Consider the following 21,116-nt stretch of genomic DNA (forward strand, 5'->3'; position numbering starts at 1 on the left):
CCTAATCCTAATGACAAAGTATGGAGCCCTAATCCTTATATACAAGCCCTTGCCCTAACTAGCTCTATTGAAGAAAAATGACAACACATTACATATGATGACATGAATGTTGCACTATTACATGTTGACACTATAATAAATCACTTGATGACATATGATGTCATGGTTAGAAGTCACCAAGGATGATGCATGGTTGATGACATGAATGCCACCATGATCACATGGAAAACTTAGATGGCACACCATGATGAGGAACATTATGATGAGGAGCTTGGTGTCATGATGATGACACACTATGATGAGGGTTGTCTACACAAAAAAAAAGTTCATGCACAGTCATAAAACAATTAAATTTGGACACCTTGGAGGCATCCTTTCGAAATGAACCCTAGACCATCTTAAAGAGGATTTTTTCCTCTTTCTAATGAGCCCTCACTTGCCCTAAAACTCCCAATAGTTTGTGAGAAATTGATTTTTTAAGTTAGAAAATATATATTTAATTATCTAGCCAACCTACACTTCACACTCATGTCGGCCTATTCTTCAAGACGTGTCTCTTCGTTTGTCCTAACAAAATCACTATATATATACATGTTCCGACTTCATTTTCTATGATCTTTTTCAGTGATTATCACAAAAAACGCAGCCACTGTTCACAACTCGTGAACATTAAAGGAGGAGCTTAAAGGAGGCATATCAAAATTGGTTTTGGGCTTGAATTTATTATTGAACAACACCTTAGACATCGGATTCTTGTTTAGCAGCTCTGTGGTGGATAATTGTAGCTCGGACTGTGTATTTTTTCCTAATCACTGTAGCTCAGACAACAAACAGTGGATTGTGATCACTGCAGCTTGGACAACAAACAATGAACTGTGATCACTGCAGCGCGGACAACAAACAGTGAACTGTGATCACTGCAGCTCGGACGACAAACAATGAAGTGTGCTCACTGCAGCTCAGACAGGTGACTAACCCTCAGATTAGGGTCACAGTATTTGCCGAAGATAGGACTGTGAACAACACTTGATTAACCTGGGTAAGATACAAGAGATCAGACTCCACCACAGTGAACACTAAAGCTTGGACCTTTTGCAGATTTAGTATTTGAGACTCAGCATTTGGAAGCTCAGACAAGTGCCCAGATTTGTGACAACCTGTTTTATTGACTTGTGGAAGGGTTGAACAAGCTACCTGTGTGAGAGCTCGGACTATTGTGGAGATCTAGACAACAAACTGTTGAAACCTCAATCTTAAGGCCTTTGAAGCAGCTATATGACATTCTCTGAAGCAGTTCTTTAACATTCCTTGGACAGTGAAGATCTTGGAAGCCACTTGTGACAGTATAAGGACCTCTTGTTAGATTATTGAAGCAATCTTTGGGAACCTTCTTTTGCAACAGGTCAAAACATCTTGTGAGCAGTCTATAAGTATTTGTTGAAGAACATCTTGTAAACCAGCCTTGGAGATATTCTTTGATACCTTTCATCCTTGAACATATTTGGAGAAGATGCTTTGCAACAACTATTGTAGAGTTGAAATCTTGCTGGAGCTCACCTTGAAGGTTTCTTTGGAGCACACCTTTGAAGAGTATTAATTTGACCTTCATTTGAGCAGGCTATAGTAGACACATTGTTGAGAAGCCTTGACTGACCTTGGAGCTAATCTTGAAGACCATGATGCATTATTGAAAGTCATCATGAGATGACCTTGGAGATCTAATTTGGATGACATGAAGAGCAGTGGTGACACCTTCTAAGAAGACAAGGTTGTCATTGATGAAGTGATTTGGAGAAGGCATTGTTGAAGTGATTGACAAGGCTCGTTGAAGAAGATATTGGGAGCCGTGAAGAATCATCAAACTTTTCTTCACATATTGAAGCTAGAGGTTGAAGCCTCATCGAGACAAGGTTGGTGTCTTAGAAGATAGGGTTGGAGCCCTAGAGGATAGAAGTCCTTAAGAGGCCAGGTTGGAGCCTATACCAGAGATAGGGTTGGAGCCTTGAGGTTGGTGCCTTGGAAAGTCCAAGTCGGTGCCTGGCACATTACAGATTGGAGCCTGGGGTATTGAAGATCGATGTCTTCAACTAGGTTTGGAGCCCTCCATATATTGTGCTTGATTTATTGAAGAAATTAATAAAATAATTTATTCTTATTGTTCATTTTGTGTTCTAACTATAAGTGATCTAACTAGTAAAAGTAACAATTGGAAAGGAATATTGATTCATCCCCCCGCTCAGTATTTCCAACATCAAGAAGGGGCTCTTTAAAAGTACGATGACTCTATTGACTCAAAATAAATCCTAGTAGTCCTCAATGGGGACATTGACCTAAGACATGATGACCCAAGCATGAAACCCATGCTTTAACAAGTCATAGTCATAATAATAATAATAATAATAATTCTTTTATGCATTCTTTTGACAAGTACATTACAAGATGACTCAAATACATTTAATGAAGACCGAACCTAGTTACATTTTCCAACACTCCCTCTTAACTAGGGAGGTATTCATCATATACAAGTACAAGGAAGATCTCAAATATATGAACCATGAATAATTTTAGGCACAAAATGCCATGGACTACATTCCTGACCAGGGCAATCTATCCATTGGTCTCTCAACAATTTAGGCATCGGAATGCCACGTACTAAATTCTTGACTAGGGCAATCTATCCAAGTGGTAATAAGATGGACTCAAGCTTTCAGCCTCTCTAGGTACCGTTAGGGTTAGTTGCTAACCACCAACCCAAATATCCAGGTGTGTATCTAAAAACAAAGCTCTATAATCAACACCACCTTTTCCAACTTCGGGACCTAGACATCAACACAAAGTGTCGGCCAGATGTCCTCCCAGGAAATGCTTCACTCACAAAGCCTCAACAGTCCTATATCCAACAGATCAAGGATAACTAATCTCTCCCAATCAAATTGATTGGTAACTAGTGTGCTATCAACACCTTCGAGAGATTCACCTATACAAACACAACCCCAATGAATAATATACTTTCATATGTACATAATCAAATACAAACCTCTGGGGTCTTAAAGACAACTTGATGTTGCTTCTCAACTTTTCATAGTAGGACTATCAACCAAATCTCTGACAGAAGATACACTTTCCTTTCCTACTTCCCATGCAACAACATATCCTCCGAAATTCATTCTTCAATCAAAACCAAGCTATGCCCTCCCTCTCAACCAGGGAGCATCTCTTTATCCAGACTCCCTCTTAATCTAAGGGAGATTTCTTCTATTTTCATCATCGGAGAATCTTTCATGGCTTCCAACCATTTCATTAGAGTTATCATCATCCCCATCATGCTTATCACATCAACGAACATCTTCACCATATTGAAGATTGTGTACCTGCACAACTTAGATAGCAAGTACAACCAAAACTATAGAAGCATGAAGTTAGCCATATCAGAATTACGGAAGCATTTCAACCTTACATATATCAGATACCCAAACTTAAACAAGAAACACATATTCTTCAACATCTTGCTAGGGACTTTGTCATAAACCCTAGACTACTTCATAACAACTTTCATTCCATCTAGGGTTTCAATGTTTCTTTCAAAGGTGTGACATACCCTACTACAACATATAGAAAACCCTAGAAACAATTCAAATAAATATAAATCTACAAGGCATCTAACAACTTTCATAATTCATATGTTAAATTTTCCACTAGGGTTTCATACAAATCCTATACTTCATATAAGAGAATCAATCAAAACCAATCACAGCTTAGTCATTAACATGACCATCTTCCACTAGGGTTAGTTGCAAACCCTAGATTTTTCAACCAAACAACAATCCCAACTAAACCTCAGATTTCATCAATCTTACACAAATCTCAAATCATCATATTGTCATCATACATCAAAGATTTTTATTTCTGCTAAGCTTCAACTCCAAAACCCCAGAATTTCACAAATATTATCATCCCAAAAAGACAAACTTTGACTAGGGCTTAGTTCCAAACCCTAGGATTCATGACCACCGACAAATAGGTCAACTCATACATCTAGGACTTCATCATCATGCATAGGCATTTCATATCATGTGTTAGTCAAACCCAACTTCACAAAGATCAATAAGAGTTAGACATACAACAAACTTGATTAGACTAGGGTTTGATCAGACAAACACACACATACCAAGGAAATCATTTCTAAGACATTATAAGGGTCTTGCTTACACATTCCACCAAACCCTAATGAGTTAGGGTTTCAATATAGGAACATAGCAAACCCAACATTACCAAAACTTTCAAAGGTTCGGGATTTTAGACTTTATCATTCAATCCTAACAAGTTAGGTTTTCCTAATCAAACATGACATCATCAATAAAAACTTCAAATAGTAATTTTTCAATATCCCTAAGTAGTTTAGGGTTTCAAATATTCGCATTACCATACTCTTAGGTTAGGGTTTTCCAAAGAACATGTCTAGGGTTCTATAAAATCAGTTAAGAATAAGGTCGGGGTAGACTTATCAATTGATGAATCACCCATAACAAGAATCAATATGATTCAATATAGCTAGACACAACAATGTTAGTAACATATTATCAAATGAATAAACAATTACTATAAAGAAATTAGTGTTTTGTAATTTAAGGCATACCTGTGTTACTTAACAAACCTTATCAGGGGTGGCTTTCTTCCATATTCCTTGAGGTCATGGCAGATGTCTTCCTAATCAAGACAATAGAGGGAGAATGGTGATTAGTATTAATATAATCAAAACTAAATGAGTACATGAAACCAAAAACTGAAAGGAAATGAGATACTTATCTTTGGGAGTTGTTGGGGGCTCCCTCCAAAGCTTGAGGGATACCTATAAACTTACAAAAACAAACAATGTCTTTTTCCAAAAACATGTTAAAAACCTATAAATTCTAAAACATCAAAAATACAAAATAGAATATCTAGGACTAGAAGCAAAGGACTTAATAGTGTAGGTCCCTTATATTAGATTCTTCAGGTTTGACTTTCTTTGGATCTTCTTCTTCAACAATGTTAGCATGATCTCTATCTCTCTTCTTGTTTCTTGGATTGTTGGGATAGTCACTCCTGTAGTGACCCTTCTTATGACATTGATAGCATTCTACTTTGGACATGTCTACTTTCTTCCTTGGTCCTTTCAATTTCTTTCCTTTGTATTGAGCAATGTAGGCATTAGATACTTCTTCAGGATTGACAACTAGAGAGATCCTCAATTCTTCTTGACTACAGGCAGTCCATAGTTCTTCAAAAGTGGGAGCTTCCTTCCAACTGTTAAGTCCTGTAGCAAATGCACCCCAAGTAGGTGGCAATCCTAATAGAGCGGTGATCACGAGTTCTTTGTCTGAAACAATTTCATCAATGGGCAAAAGATCATCTCTAATTCTTGCTATCTTCACAAAGAAGGAGGCCATTGTATCTTCTTTAGTCATCTTTGTGGTCCTTAGTTCATTCTTTAAGCTTGCCACTTGACCAATGTTCTTAATAGTGAATAACTTTGACAAGGCTTCATACATTTCCTGAGCATGATTGATGTTGGCTATAAATGGGACAAGATTGTCCTTTATTCCTTGTACCATTAGAGTCATGGCCACCAATTCTAATTCTCTAAATTTTAATTTGTCAGCATCACTAGAGTCATCTGTAGACTTCTTTACTTTTCCTTTGACCAAGTCTAGCACCTTGTTCTTTTCAAGGATGAGGTCAATCCTCTTCTTCCAAGACCTGTAGTTTGAGGCTCCTTCAAGTTTGTTCTCTCCCTTGATTGTGTTAGACATCTTCCTTGAATATAGTAGACTCCTTCCCTGAGATAATCCTTTTGAATGGTTCCTTGATCAAGTGCTTGAGACTGCCTTTTTCTTCTTTCTTCACCAAAGCTCTGAAACCATGTTAGAAAATCAGAAAGGCAAAAAGATTTTCTTATACTTGATAATTACTTGTGATGTTCTTGACTTCTTATTAAGTTTTATATCTTCTTTCTTTTAGTTCATCAAGCAATTACCAAATCAAAAGCACATAAAACAATGGACACTAGATATAGGCACTATGCCAGGGCAAAACCCCCTTCGAGGGGAAAACTCAGTGAAAATTCTCTTCATTTCAATAGTATTCTTTGAGACTCTTCACCCTAGACAAAGACTAGGCCTTCCCTCCACACCAAGTCATCCTCCCAGATCTTTGACCTCTCTTCCAGCAACTTCGACTATTTAGCAGCATCTAGCATCAGGTAGCTTTTGGCATTAGGAAAACATTTTAAGACTTTGATCTCCCAAACTAGGGCATGAAACAAAGAGAGAGAGGCACCAAAATTTTGTTTTTCTTCTTCTCCTTAGACTCCACCCAACTCGCACTTCCTTTGGCTTCCTTAGACCCACTTCACACTTTTTCGGCTTCCTTAGAGATATTGAACTTGCTTGAGATGTGATGCTCCAAATGAATTCGACTTGCTTCTATTTATAGGCTTCAAGGGAGGTCGAATTGATGTCCTTAGGCTGACTTGATCTCTTTTAGGCCGACTTGATGTGGAGGATACATAAATTATATTTGACTCAATACTAAACATTTTTACATGATTCAAAAGCCCAAGAAGGGTCTCTTTAAAAGTACAATGACTCTATTGACTCAAAATAAATCCTAGAAGTCCTCAATGGGGACTTTGACCTAAAACATGATAACCCAAGCATGAAACCCATGTTTTAATAAGTCATAATAATAAAATAATAATAATAATAATAATTTTCTTTATTCTTTTGACAAGTACATTACAAGATGACTCAAATACATACAATGAAGACTGAACCTAGTTACATTTTCCAACACCCTTGACCTGGTTTTGGGTCCACTTGGTTCTGGTGATCTCGCAACTTTGTAATTCAATTTCCACAAGGATTACATAGAAGCCTCTTATCCATAAAGATCGTTAATTCTGGGAAGACCCTTATCAAGGAAGACCCTCCAAACCTAGGCTCAAGAATCCTCTTAGCCCTTCCTAGAGAGCCCATCACCTAGTTTTTGAAGCAAGCAAGCTATTTAATTGAGCCTCTCTTGTGAATAGGCCTTATGAATCACTCTCTATCCTTTCTAGCTTTCATTATAGTGGTGTCAATGGTCTAAGTTCCTTTGATATTATTCACATAAAGTGCATGTCCATCTCTTTTGCCATTCATAGTCTAGCTGTTTTGTGGAGTGGACTCTAACTCATATTATTTAGTTTAAGATTTATCGTGTCCTTGGTTTCTTGCACACATATCAAGGAGAACCTATTTGTGTTCCGATCACTCATACTAACCACAGATTTTCTAAGTATTGAAAATGTATGAAAAGTAGGGACATGCCCATCACTGGAGAAGCACTAGTCTGAAAGGAGTAATTAGCAATGACCTTAGGCTAATTACTCAAAGTTGTTTCCTAGGTTTTCCCAGAACAGATCTGAGAGATAAACATGCATCAAGCATGATATTTTTAACTTTTTCCAAGGCCACTATATATAAATTACCATACAAGATTTAGTCTTGAGTTCTAGCTAGTTAATCCAATCTCATTTGGAGAAGTTATATAAGTCTTCTGACTATTATGTTTTCCTTCCTAAAACATCCTAGAACATCAAGGTAAAGAATGTGTCCTAGCAGAGTTCCATCTTTTTCGCTATCAAGTAACTCAATATGTCTTCCAAGAGGGTATTGACAGGAACCATTAGGGATATCCTTGCCTAGCCAATTCAAAAATCTTAAGATCATGGTCTTAAGATAACACTCGCTTGCATGCCATAGACATCAAAACAAGTTTTAGAACATCATTTTAATGTCCAAGCAGGCAACCTAAAACGACTGATCTAATAGAGAAAACTCAAAACACTATTGAAAGGTTAACTTCAATTACCTGAAGATAATGATCACTCATATTTGATTGGACATGCTGAAATGTTTTATAACACATTTATAATGCCCCAGTTAGATCAACTAATACAATTGATCAAATTGAGAAAACCCAAAACCTTGTTAAAAGATCAACTTCAGTGGCATGAAGATAATGCTCACTCACACATGTGATAACTGTGCAATAAAGTTTTAAAGCATCTCTTTAATGTCCTAATTAGGTCACCTGATACATTTCATCTATTAATAGAGAAAATTCAAAACCTTCACAAAAGGTTAACAATAGCATTTTGATGTTATTATGCCTTTCATGTTAGATTTCCAAGTTCCATCTTTCTTAGGTAATGACATTGGAAAATGTTAAACTTGGCTTACTCTAAAGTCTAAATATTTATCCTGAAACAACTCTAAAGATCTAGCCTATGACAATTTGTCAATTTAGAACCCTTTTTGTGGTAAAAATGTTATTGCAAAAAAATAAAAGAAAACTAATAAAGTTCATTTTAGGGATTACCTTCATCAGGATTGAGTAAGTACGAGCATGAAATGTGAATCCATCCTGCAGCATTGTGGCCATCAATGCACGGGCAGACTGTAAATCTCCTGTAAGGCTGCAGCAATCCATCATAATATGGTATGTTACTGCATCAGGTTTGAAACCAAACACTTTCAACTTCTCAAAAACATCGATGGCTACATCCCCCTGGTCAAAGAAAACACAGAATTCTCAGGTCAGTTTCTTTACAGGCAATAACTTCCTAATCTAAAATTGCACGTAATATTCACAGTTCAAATTGTTGAAAATAGAATGCATACTTCTTTTTCCTCAACAAGTGCATGAAGAACAGTATTGTACACATTTGTTCCAAGCAATGGAGCACTTCGAGCATCTCTACTATTGAAGTGATCTTCTGCAAGATGTAAATACTGTAGCAATTCTTTTACCATACCTTCTGCTCCAAGAGCCTTCAGCTGTAGCATTTTCAATCCAAAAAAACTCAGTTCGACTGTATCATCACAAACATTGGACTCAAATGCAAAAGAATTAGAAGCTCACTGCATATCTATGCTTTTCTAACATTCATCTAACAAGCAATATTGAAAGATCTAACAAATTGGATCCACTTTTCACCTGTTCAGAATTTCATCGATAACATGTAAAAATTCCAAATACCATAAAGTAAACTCCATTCCATGCTCCGTGGCAAGTTGCATAGTAATTTCAGTGTGTGAACATTTCAATTACTACTAATTTAAGAAAACAAATTATTTCTTAACATCCTAGGTGTGAATCTAGACTTCATAATACCATGAGAATACGGTATACCCAAAGATTATTATGTGTCCAAATATTACATATTCCACATGTATATTAATCACAACATCAGGACCATCATCAAACACCCGAAAAACATTCCAAATGGAACAAACACATCAAATACTTAGATAAAGTAGATCTCATGTACTATTGTTGGTGCACCTACAAACAAGCATGACACCTTCCAAACTACACACAAGGCATTGCAATAGGCACTGCAATATATTCTGCACATATAGGTACCACAAACAAGTGGCAACTGCTATTTGGCAAAAGGCTATGGACCTAGCTCCTAATGATCAACCATATAATTTGGGGTCTAACTCATTCTAATTTCAACTAACTATACTTCCATTGATAATAGGAAAATGGCTGTCTTAACCCATTCTTAAATGACACACACCTCTTTTGTGCTAGGATCAGGGCTTTGGGTAGTGTCGTCACCTGCCGCCTGCACCTACCTACAGGATAGTGAGAGAAGCCTTCAACCCCACAAGGTGTGGTTAGTGGCAAGGAACTCAAGAAAGGGGTTGTCACATGGTTCCCGACTCTCTCTGTCTATGCTATCTCCTAGGTTAGCTAAGGGGGGTGGTCCCTAATCAAAAGTTAAGTTAAAAATGATATGAGGTTCTACGAGGAAAGATAATGTAAAAAATAACTTGTTTCCAATAATTAAGTCAGCGTATGAATAAATGTGCAAATTTCAATGATACATTCAAAGTATAGATCAGTGTCTTCAAGTAAATAACAATAGCTTGCTCAAAAAATGAAATCAAGATACGATGGTAGACAATTCAAATGTTAGACCAAAATAAGCATATGAACACCGATTGCAATGATAAAGGAAACAGTACTTCGGAAGAAAATGCCCCAGATAACAAGATACATCAATTACTCATGATCATCAAAACAATAACATCAAATGGAACTACACCAATGATCAATATTCTGAGTACAAGAAAATTAAATTGTTGCAAAAGTAAAGAACTCACAATATTTGCATCATCAATGCTTTTTGAATTGAAAAGAATGATATTTACAAATGAAACTCAAAACACATCAAGATAGCAAAATGGGAAATTGCAAGTAAAGTAAAATGATGATGTAAATGTGCTCTTGGTTGATTTTATTAGTTAAACTCTAAAAGCAAGATTTCAATTAAACTCCAATCCTTAGACCTCACCCTCGCCCGAAAATTCAGATCTCACAGTGAGGAGTCAATAGAGGTGGAAGGTCCCTAAATGTCTATACAACCAACTTAAGTTGGAGGTTAATTTTGAATGAGGCTTTGGAAGCTTGTAAAATGCAACTAATTTAATATGCCTACTATGTCATGCAAGTAAATTTGCAAAATTTAACTAAATGATAAAAATTGTCTTAAACACAAGATTACATACACATAGGATTTGTGAAAAATATTTGCTTTGCCTTGTGATAGTTTTGTGATTTACCCAAAAGCAAATAAAGCTTGAGAGATGCCTTGCATATAAGTAAATAACAATGTTTGTGATTAAGTGAACTCAAGATTGATTAACTTTGCAAAAGAAATGGACTTGAATTTGCAATATGAAATTAAAATGACTTATAAAAAATTAAGTTAATGAACATGTGAAGAGTAGATTGTTCAAAGTAAAGTGTTTGTATCTCAAATCAACATATAAAATGGAGAATGCAAAACCTTAAGTTGAATTGTGGCAAACTTATTTGAACAAAATCAAAATGTGATGCGTGAGGGGTTGTAAATTTTAAGCATGCAATTAAAATGGAAAATGAGAAGATGCAAAAGTTAATTCACCCACATGTTTCTCTCCTTAAATGGAGAGAAGGGATGCCATGGGTAAAACCCAAGCTCCCTCAAGAAAAATAGATCTTTTATTAGCTTTTTACAATGAGTACAAGGCCCCTTAATGGGCTGCCCAAAAGATGGAACATTGAATTACAAAATAGGAGTATATGGGAAGCAAGATCTCCTTCCAAGAAGTGGCAACCACAATGGCAAAGAAACAACTCTTGAAATCTGAAAATTACAAGTGCACAAAGGCCCACAACCAAGCTAATTTTTTGTTATCCAAGATTGTCCACGGCCTCTCTAAAGTTGATCCTCAAGTGCTCTTGCGGTCCTGCAACAAATAGTTAGAGTTTCAAACTTTAGCTTCCTCAATCCTGTCAACACAAAAGGTGAGCATAGTCCATAAATAGATCTGAATTTTCAACAAAACTCACACTCAAACTTAGTGTAAAACAAAGAGGAAAGTTAGCAAATATAATCTACACATATTCTACAAAAATTAGACTAAGGAATTGGAGCGAAACTCCAATTCTTACCTAATTTTCAACATGCTCTTCAGTAGTGTACATAAAAGCAGCGATTCCCCAAGCACAATAGCTCGTTTTCAATTGATACAAATGAGAGCTCAAGGCTCTATTATATAGAACTATGGAAGCCAATCCCAATGTAGAAGTGATTAAACAAGTGGCATGAGGTGATAATCCCAAAGAGAAATTTGAATTTGTTGAATGGAACTCCAATTCCAAGTGTAAAAATCGAATTCTTGCAAGTGGACAACATTTTATTCTTCCCTTTTATGCCAAATTCGAATTTTATGATGGAATGACAAGTGTATATGGGTGGTAACCTACGTGGCGACAATTTCCCACAAACATTTCTACCAAATATTCTCCCAAATCCTCCCAAATGTGCATTAACTTCACAGATTCGAATTTCCAAGTAAGCAACTTTCTCATTTAATGCCAAAAATTCGATTTTATTTGAGCACATGTCATTTTCCTGATTTTAGAAGTCCACGTCACCTTGGGACTTCACTTTAACTTCCCCATAATTTTCCACCTCATTTCCACAACATTTAGCATGTGTGGATATTTATTTTTCTCCATTTATTTAACTTATGGCTTAATTAATTGCCAAATTCCCCACTAAACTTAAGAAAACTGGGTTTTGAGGATTCAAAATGCATTTTTTAAACCCTCAAAGTGTGTCATAGTAGAAAGTTGAGGGTGAGAAGTGCAAAATTCATTACTCATACCCCATACAACTTCTCTACACATCACTTATTACATTACAAATACAATTTTATTAGTAATTTCCGCAGTGCGAAAAATCTAAAAATTTAAAAATGACTACCTAGACCTAACCAAATTCCACAATTTTTTTTGTGTGATCTAGTATGGTAATATACATCGACTCTAGACATTAAGATGTGTTAGGGACTCAACCTTCAAACCATCACCCCGACTTTGGGGTCAAAAGTGAGTGGAAAAACCCAAAAAATCATCTGCCTCTGAAAAAAGAAGGGATAATTAACCAGATTAAAAAAACACTCCAAGATGTACTCCTCTGTTAATCGAGTCCCAACATCCTACGCTTCTTATAGAATCAAAACTCATCCTTACTAGTATCACTTATTACAATTCCCCATAGGGTGTGGAATCTGGGTACAAGAAAGATGATGAGAAAATAGAAGTAGAGTTTAAAAAACTATGTTGACTGATGATATCTGATGGTACAAGTGTCATCTGGATCATCCTTGGGCATCAAGTCTTTGATATAATCATCAGGTAACACTACAGTCGTCAACAAGTAGTAAGCCCTGTTACCACACACAATAAGCCCTACGGAGGGAAACTCTATAGGACAAAGAGTTAGACCTAGCGATAACAATGGGACAATGACCCACTGTCACCGCAATCAAGTCCTTTGCTCTTTACAGACTTTCACCAATGGGAGGAGTCTCGGTAAGTAGATGATCACCTTTGATTGATATTCTAGGGTTTATGGTGCTAGGTGATAAAGAAAAGTCTCTCAAAGGAAGCTCTATATGATGTTTCAACACTTCAAAAGGGCTTTCGCTCTCTTTAAGAGACCTAGAGAAATCTTGCACAAGGCCTAAGGTTTTATGAATAATTGTGTGAAGAAGTGCTTCCAAGGTCAAGGCAAGGAGGAGAAAGGGCTTCTTAAGATTTATTCCAATGAATACTAAGCTCATACAACCCTCAAAGAAGTCCCCAAATCAAAGGAATGCAAGCTAGGGTTTCCCTTCTAGGGCACACTTGGGGCAAAGATTTTTATGGATGAAAACACGAGAGACAATTCCCAAACTTTGAGGTCTTTCATACAACCCTCAAAGAAATGCCCAAATCAAAGGAATGCAAGCTAGGGTTTCCCTTCTAGGGCACACCTGGGGCAAAGATTTTTATGGATGAAAACACGAGAGACAATTCCCAAACTTTGAGGTCTTATAGATAAGACCTTAGGCTTGAGGACTATGCTCTCGGAATCCACAACTCCTCTCATGAATTTCACTCTATGCCCTAGCCTAGCCGTCCAGAAAGAGGGGACCAAAATTTTAAGAGAAAATATGGAAGAAAGAGAGGTGTGATCACAAATGGCTTAAGCTAGTGCCTTCTTCCTAGGGCTAATGGAGTCCTAAATGCTATAGATTGGCCAAATTTGTCATCAGGGAAGCTACCAACCTTCAACAATTACCTACTATTAGAATATGGAGTCTAATGAAGAAAAATAACATTTCATCACTAGGAACATTCATTACATGTTATACCATGAGTAACATATGCAAAATCCCACCAAACAGCTTTCAAAACTCCTTCAACAAAATTGGGGCACAGGAGCATTTACTTTAGTTGCACCAATTACATACATTAGACAATTTCAAAGAAAGATTCTCATCAACAAGAGAACTTACAGGATAGTCATGAAATAATCCATCCATATTCAAGAAGTAGCTCCAAGACAAGAAAAAAAATCAGCCCCAAATATCAAAGTGCATCCAAGATACTCCAAAAACTCTCCAAAGAAAAAGTGTGAATTAGCCAAAGAGGCCAAAAATCCCAACTAATGATGATGATCTCTCACAAATGAACTTGTGTTCTATTTATATGAGACTCACTAAGTCGAATTAGCCTAATTAGCCCCCAAAATATTAAAACAATGAGCAAGAAACAAGCCTTGGTCACAAGCCGACCAAATAGCTTTCAAAAATTATGAATTAGCCATCCATATGTTAGGTGAATTGATGACATCATGTTGATGTAGGGTCGTTGGAGGACCACGTTGAGTCCTTGAGGTGCCAAGATGTGAGAGAGAGCTCCATAAATCAAAAATTAGGGGATAACCCCTAATTCTCCATGCAAGTCATCGTGTGGAGCCCCAAAGTGGTTTTGAGGTACAAATGTTGGTCTCATGGTTCTCCTAAAGATAGATAAGCTTGTATAATGCTCCAAATGAGGGCTCTAATGATGGTGCCAACCCTCCCATGTCTCAAGGGTGAGATAAACCTCCTCTGGGTCTCATATCAACTACCACTCCATAATGGTATGTCGGTTGGGCACAGTAGTCCAAGTGCGTCATCTCATGGATAATGTGTGTGAAATTTTCAACTCTATTGCAATAACTGGAATTATTTCTTCTAACTATAAATTAATTTAACAATTTATTGCTACAACAACAACAAAATAATTACACTGCAACCTTCACAAAAATACTGCGGAAAACAAAAGTGCTAGAAACTAAGAAAAATACTTGCTCTCACACAAAAAAATCGACATAATTATTTTTGGACAAATGTCCCCAAAAAACCCAACTTAAGAAAATCAATGTAGCAGCTAAGGGTTTGTATTATTAAGTAGAAGTGAAATTTTGAGTAAAATCTGCATGCCTGAAACTAGCAATCCACAACAAGAAAATCTGGTCGAAATTAACTAAGGGAATTTCCCTTCCTCCACAAGAAGCCCCGGCAACTCACGTTGCCTGTACTCACGCTTCTACATGTACTTGCGTTCCGGCCCGTACTCAGGGTTCTGCCTGTACTCACGCGGTTGCCCGTACTCGGACTTCTGCCCGTACTCGAGCTTCTGCTTGCACTCGCACTACCCGCACTCAAGCTGCTTGCACTGGGAATAACTCGACCTCTTGTTGTTGCCTCTCCAGATTTGGAAATCTTCCTCCGGATCACTGTTCCTACCCCTCACTGACACTGCGTCCCTCTCTGGCTCGAACTTTATTGCTCATATCTCTTTTGGTTGTTATCCTTGGATCTTAGTCACATGCAATTGTTGATTTTGGGTAGCATTGAATGTGCTCTAGCCATGAAAATTGGTAGAGAGGCTAAATCTCATAAAATCTCCAAAACCAAGAAATGGTTTGGGCAGATTCTAACCGGTTTGGGAGATATTAAGATAATTAATATTTTTAATGGAGTTCCTAAGTCTAAACTTAGGAAAAATAAAATATTAATGGGTATTAATATAAAAATGGGTTAGAATGTTCCAAAAGTCATGGATCAACCCAAACCTAATCTTAGCAGTTGATTAGAGATTTAATCTCGGTCATTGATGGACCAACAAGAAAAGTATAAGAGGCTTGAGGGTCAGTTGGAGAACACACCAAAGTGATCAGTCATTCTATTCTCTATAGCGGGGTTTGCTAAGAGAGATAAAATCAGTGATCAGCAGCAAGGGGCAGTGAATTCATAGCGGAGAGGCAGAGTTAGTACCAGAGAGACAGCGCAGAGCCCAGAGAGGTTGACGTAAAGGCAGTTGGGTGCTATGCAGAGGCAGTCAGGAGTTGCGCAGAGCCAAGAGAGGCCAGCATGTGAGACGCAGAGGGTCTAGGGGCTGACGCAGAAGCTCCAGAAGCTGACGCAGAGGCTAGCAGAGCTAAAGGAGGGCCAAGAAGCAATGTTGGAAGGATTTCGTGGGACTATTAGCGATAGGGTGATGCAGTCACTATTAGAGTGACGCAAAGCAGTGGGGGCTGCAATTGTTACTATGGGATCGTTCATCCGGTGATTATTCAGCCAGAATATTTCTCTTCGAGAAGAGGTACTACTGCCGAGGGCATTCTCTGTTGAGTGGGCCATTTCTGGCACCTTGAATGTATTCTGAAATTTCATAATAATAAAACCCTCTGAATAGTTGCACCGGTTTTCCCACATTGGGTTTTTTTGGGGACATTGGTCCAAAATAATGGTGTCACTTGTGTGCCTGTTTTCTTTCAGTTGATAATCTGTAGATGTTGATACTGTACTTGTGTTTATTTTCAGTATTTACATGGTAAGTAACTTGTCAAGTAATTAAACAAGTAGGAAGAAATAAACCAGATAGTACAGGAAGAATTTCTAATGAGTTAAACTTAGAAATTTCAACAGGGATCTCCTTTATTGACCATTTGGTTGTAGCGTGGTACTACTTGGGAAACCCTGACTTTGGGTGTGTGGTACCGCTCCTCTACCCGCACATACTACTCCTTTTCCATTCACTATACCCCCATTCATCACTTCTCCCACTTGGGTCCACATTCCCATTCTTGGTCCACATATGGTTAGCCTCCCTATCCCCTTGGCCCCACCTTGGGTCAGGCCTAGAATGATGCCCCGGAGGTTGAAGCAACCAAAAAAAGAAGAAAAAGCATAATTGGCCACATTTAACACAAAATTGTACCACAAAATGCAAAAGATGGCCGGGACAAACAATGAGCACATGGGAAAAAGCAAACACATGAGCTCTACCCCATCCGTGGCCATCACCCTGCTTCCATAGGCCCTAGATGAGCCTCCTCTATCATTTAGGAACTCGTGATTGTCCCAACCCCTAGAGGGCAATGAACCGCCCTACCTCAAAAGGGATAATCACTGGTATATAATACACATCATGCTCTTATCCTTTGAGCCTCGAGCAGTTAATTAAAGAAAAGGCATAAAAGGCAAAAGGCATATAAAGAAGGGTGGGAGAATCAACGTTGAGGCACCTCATGTACCACAACTGCTCCCTCCTATACACTATATACCCAGGTGTGGGCTTCCCCTTATCTAGCTACCCCTATGCCCCATTATGTGACCCTGGGTTGCCCCTCTCATTCCCTATTTCGTCTCACCTATTTGTCACTTGCCACCCCCATGAGAAGGATGTACTTTGGACATACTATCCCCTCTAAGAGTGAAGCCACCTAATAAGGTACCTGGCTAAACCCCTTTGGAGCCTGGAGACACTAGCACATGCAAAAGCCCACTACGAAAGGACATGCCATTATGAAGTGCCCACTTTGCTATCCATGGTTTGTAAGCTCTTTTACCCGATTATTTTAATGACTAATTCTATTGGAAGCCTTGGGGACGCATTGGATCTTATGCAGGATTGCAGGTGGTTTCCATTTGGGTTTGGCTTCCCTATATGGGATCCTGACCCCCAGAGGTCAACATTGGCACTCGTAGGGTGTGCATAGAGAGCCATGAGCCTCCACAGTAGCAGACAACACTCTAGAGATCTTCATGGATATTCAGAGACTATTAGCGATCCACTTTTGGGATGATGGTGGCATGCTTGGTACACTATGTCCCGCAGGCCACCACAGGGACCCCACACTCTTACCAGATGCCCCAGCACTTGTACGACGTCATGGAAACATTCATTCTACCACTTGGACCATTGCAGAGGATCTATAGGAATCTCTGATTCATATGGAGACCCATGGGGTCATTGATGTGCCCTCAGACCCACTGAGATAGTATTACTAATTAGTCTATTTAATATGCTTTCATTATTGAAATGTGAATATGAACATGAAAATTATATATATATATATATATATAATTAAAAATTATATACCCCGACGTTCTCCCTTCCCCCCTAAATTTCCCTAAAATTTGAGGGTACTCCCACACGTCCCCTTTGTGCGTCTCCCCGCACCCGTGTCTCCCCGTCCCGGGGACTTGGTGGAACATTGCTGAAAACACCACAAGTCTACTACTTGGAGAACAAGGGGCCACCCCTTGCCCATCATGTTCCAAGGAATTTATTCCTCAATGTGGCACTTCAAGATGTTATTGAGCCTTTGGAGGGCCCTACAACATGCATACATTATTATTTGGTCCCTTGTGAGGCTTATTTTTACATTATGAGCTAGTATGTTGGGCTTGCCACCATTAGGAGTTATTATTTGCACATTATTTTACCTTTCGGGGCCCATAGGCTAATTCGAAGTCCTTAGGAGGTTATATGTTGATGTTAGACACATTCATTTCTATCATCACTTGACTTGGGATCTCTCTATCTTTAGAGAACTTCGTATTTTTTCCTTGGAGGATTATTTTGGAGGATGGATGAATTTTGATGTATTGATTTGGGCTATTTCTATCTTGGAGCTTCTTATTTGCAAACAAAATGTTGGTTGGATATATTCTATAACGTTGTAAGTAAATTTTGACGTGGTTATTCTTGTTGCTACATACTGCTAAAATTAGGGCTAGTTGCTGCATAATTGAAATGTGGAATTAAGCATGTTTTAGCTAATTTAATGTATGGGCCAATGTTATATGAATGAAATTTCCTAGAGATTTATTTGTCTCGATAAGCTTGCATCATTTGTGATCTGAATTGCATCATTATATTGTTTTTCATCCATCTCGATGCATTTGGAGAGGAAAAAGTGGAGGAATCAGCGCACCGGACAGTTTTTACCGACGGGACCCAGTTTGGCAAAACAGGGTTTGAAACCTTCCGAGAGCGTTTTGAGGCATCAAACAACGTTTTTTTGGGGTAAAACTTTGTTTCTTGAACGCCACACCTTTTGATGTTATTCTACACACAGAGAGCTTTCCAGCAACACAAGCAACACATCAATCGGAATCTGTATGAAAAAGTTATGCCACTCAGAGGTTGACCTTCTGTTTTCACACCTATAGTTCGAGAGGGTGTCGTGTCAACCCCCATTATTCATTGAAAAGGGGCTAGCCACGTGTTTGTGATGTAAAAGACTCTAGAAGAGTTTATTTTGTAACTCTAGTTAAGAGTTGATGTAATCAAACTTAACCACTAGTAGGTTATCGGGTTGTGTTATAACCACCACTAGTAGGTTATCAGGTTGTGTTATAACCAGGCCACTAGGAGGAAGAGGCATTCCATTCTTTCGAGAGCATTTTGTTTCCTAGTTGAGCAAAGATAGCTAGGAGAGATAGGAGGTAGAGCACACACAGACGATCTGTGCACTGTAGCAGCCCACGAACCACGGACATTACTTCTTTGTATCTGCAACCATATTTCCAGAAAGAGAAAGAGAGCGAAGTGGCCTCACCTTCCAGCAACAAGACGCTTCTAAAGAGGGGAAGAAGAAGCATAAAGGGGGAAAAGATAAAAAGACAACAGCCACAACACACTAATGCAAAGATCCTAGCAACCAATGCAACCACTGCAACAATGATGGCCATACAGAGGAGTAGTGTTGGAAATTACATCCAAAGCTAAACCCGAAGAACAAGAAGAAAGATAATAAGAAGAAGAATCTCATGGCCACTGATTCGAGCAACAAGTTGAAAGTAGCTCGGACGTGGATGAGAAGATCGTTTGTACGTCAGTGCAGAAGGAGGTGAATCCGAGTAGCCTTCAACAACAGAAAGAGAAAGAAATGACCAAACGCTTCCATGTAAAGATACAGGTCAAAAAGACGAAGATTGATGCTCTGTTTGATTCAGGATCGCAGGGAAATCTCATTATAGCAGATCTGGTCAAGAAGTTGGGGCTAGAAGTTCGTGATCATCCAAACCCATATCCATTGGGATGGGTACATAAGGATGTAGAACTGAAGGTAACAAAACAGTCTAAAATTAGGTTTTTTATCAGTGTTGATTTTATTGATGAAGTAGATCTAGATGTGGTTCCCTTTGATGTATGTGGATTTGGGTATGGGAGTCCATACATGTACATGCGTCATGCAATATTCATGAGGAGAGTTAACCAATACCGACTCATCAAGGATGGAAAATCATTCATCATCAACGCGCACAAAAGCAAGTTGAAAATTTCACTAGTAAGTGTCAACCAAGCCAGGAAATTGATCAGTTCCAGCAAGAAGTATGTTTTATTGTTTTTAGGAAAAATTCACTCTGTAAAGGAGTCAATAAGAGGCAAGGCATCCCTAGAGGAGTGTACTAAGAAATAAAAACATTGGAGAAGTTGTTATAGGCATACAAGGATGTGTTCCGCGAGGGCCACCCCCTAAGAGAGACATGGAGCACGAGAACCAGCTATTTCCAGACTCCACATTGCCAAATATTGGGTCGTACAAGCGGTCTGTTATAGAAGCAAGTGAGGTGAAGAAACAGTTGCAACAGTTGTTGGTGTCATTCGACATAATACATCACCATGTGGGTCACTCATCATCATTGTGCCAAAGAAGGATGGGACTTGGCAGATGTGTACAGATTACAGGGCATTGAATAAAATCATGCTCAAGAATAGATACCCCCTGCCCAGGATAGACAATATGCAGCAAGCAAAGTATTCCACCAAGTTGGACTTGAAGTCTGGATATCACTAGGTTCGAGTCAAAGAAGAAGATACATGGAAGACCGCCTTCAAAACCAGGCAAGGTTTGTATGAGTGGTTAGTTATGCCATTTGGCCTATGTAATGCACCGGCTACATTTATGAGATTAATGAATGATGTACTGTGCCCTTTTATAGATTCATTTGTTATTGTCTATTTGGATGATATACTGGTATATAGTGCTACTTGGGAGGAGCATATTTCACATTTGACGCAGGTGCTAGAAACATTGAAGAAGCACCAGCTGCTAGCAAATCTCAAGAAGTGCGAGTTTTGTGCTGCAGCCCTTGGTGTATTTGGGATATGTGATTATTGGAGGAGAATTGAAGATAGATCCTTCCAAGATGGAGGCCATCATGAAATGGTCGGTGCACTTCAGGACGTTATTGAGCCTTTGGAGGGCCCTACGAAATGCATACATTATTATTTGGCCCTTTGCAAGGCTTATTTTTACACTATGAGCTAGTATGGTGGGATTGTCACCATTAGGAGTTATTATTTGCCCATTATTTTATCTTTAAGGGCCCATAGGCTAATTCGAACTCCTTAGGAGG

The 21,116-nt window shown here is 38.5% G+C and overlaps 1 protein-coding gene across 3 annotated transcripts in view; it reads right to left on the bottom strand.

Annotated features, from left to right (window-relative positions):
* Positions 1-21,116, bottom strand: part of LOC149146258 (Tetratricopeptide repeat (TPR)-like superfamily protein) — a 381,927-nt gene that overhangs the window by 70,297 nt on the left and 290,514 nt on the right. For all 3 annotated transcript variants that reach the window (XM_089453142.1, XM_089453143.1, XM_089453144.1), the window contains 2 exons: positions 8,706-8,861; positions 8,404-8,592 (listed from right to left, as the gene is read on the bottom strand). In XM_089453142.1, coding sequence (XP_089309268.1) covers positions 8,404-8,592; positions 8,706-8,861 — 345 coding nt within the window. The remainder of the gene's footprint in view (positions 1-8,403; positions 8,593-8,705; positions 8,862-21,116) is intronic.

Source organism: Pinus tabuliformis, chromosome X (assembly GCF_031772625.1).
Source record: "Pinus tabuliformis cultivar Carrire ecotype Pingquan chromosome X, CPIR1, whole genome shotgun sequence".
Taxonomy (NCBI): domain Eukaryota; kingdom Viridiplantae; phylum Streptophyta; class Pinopsida; order Pinales; family Pinaceae; genus Pinus; species Pinus tabuliformis.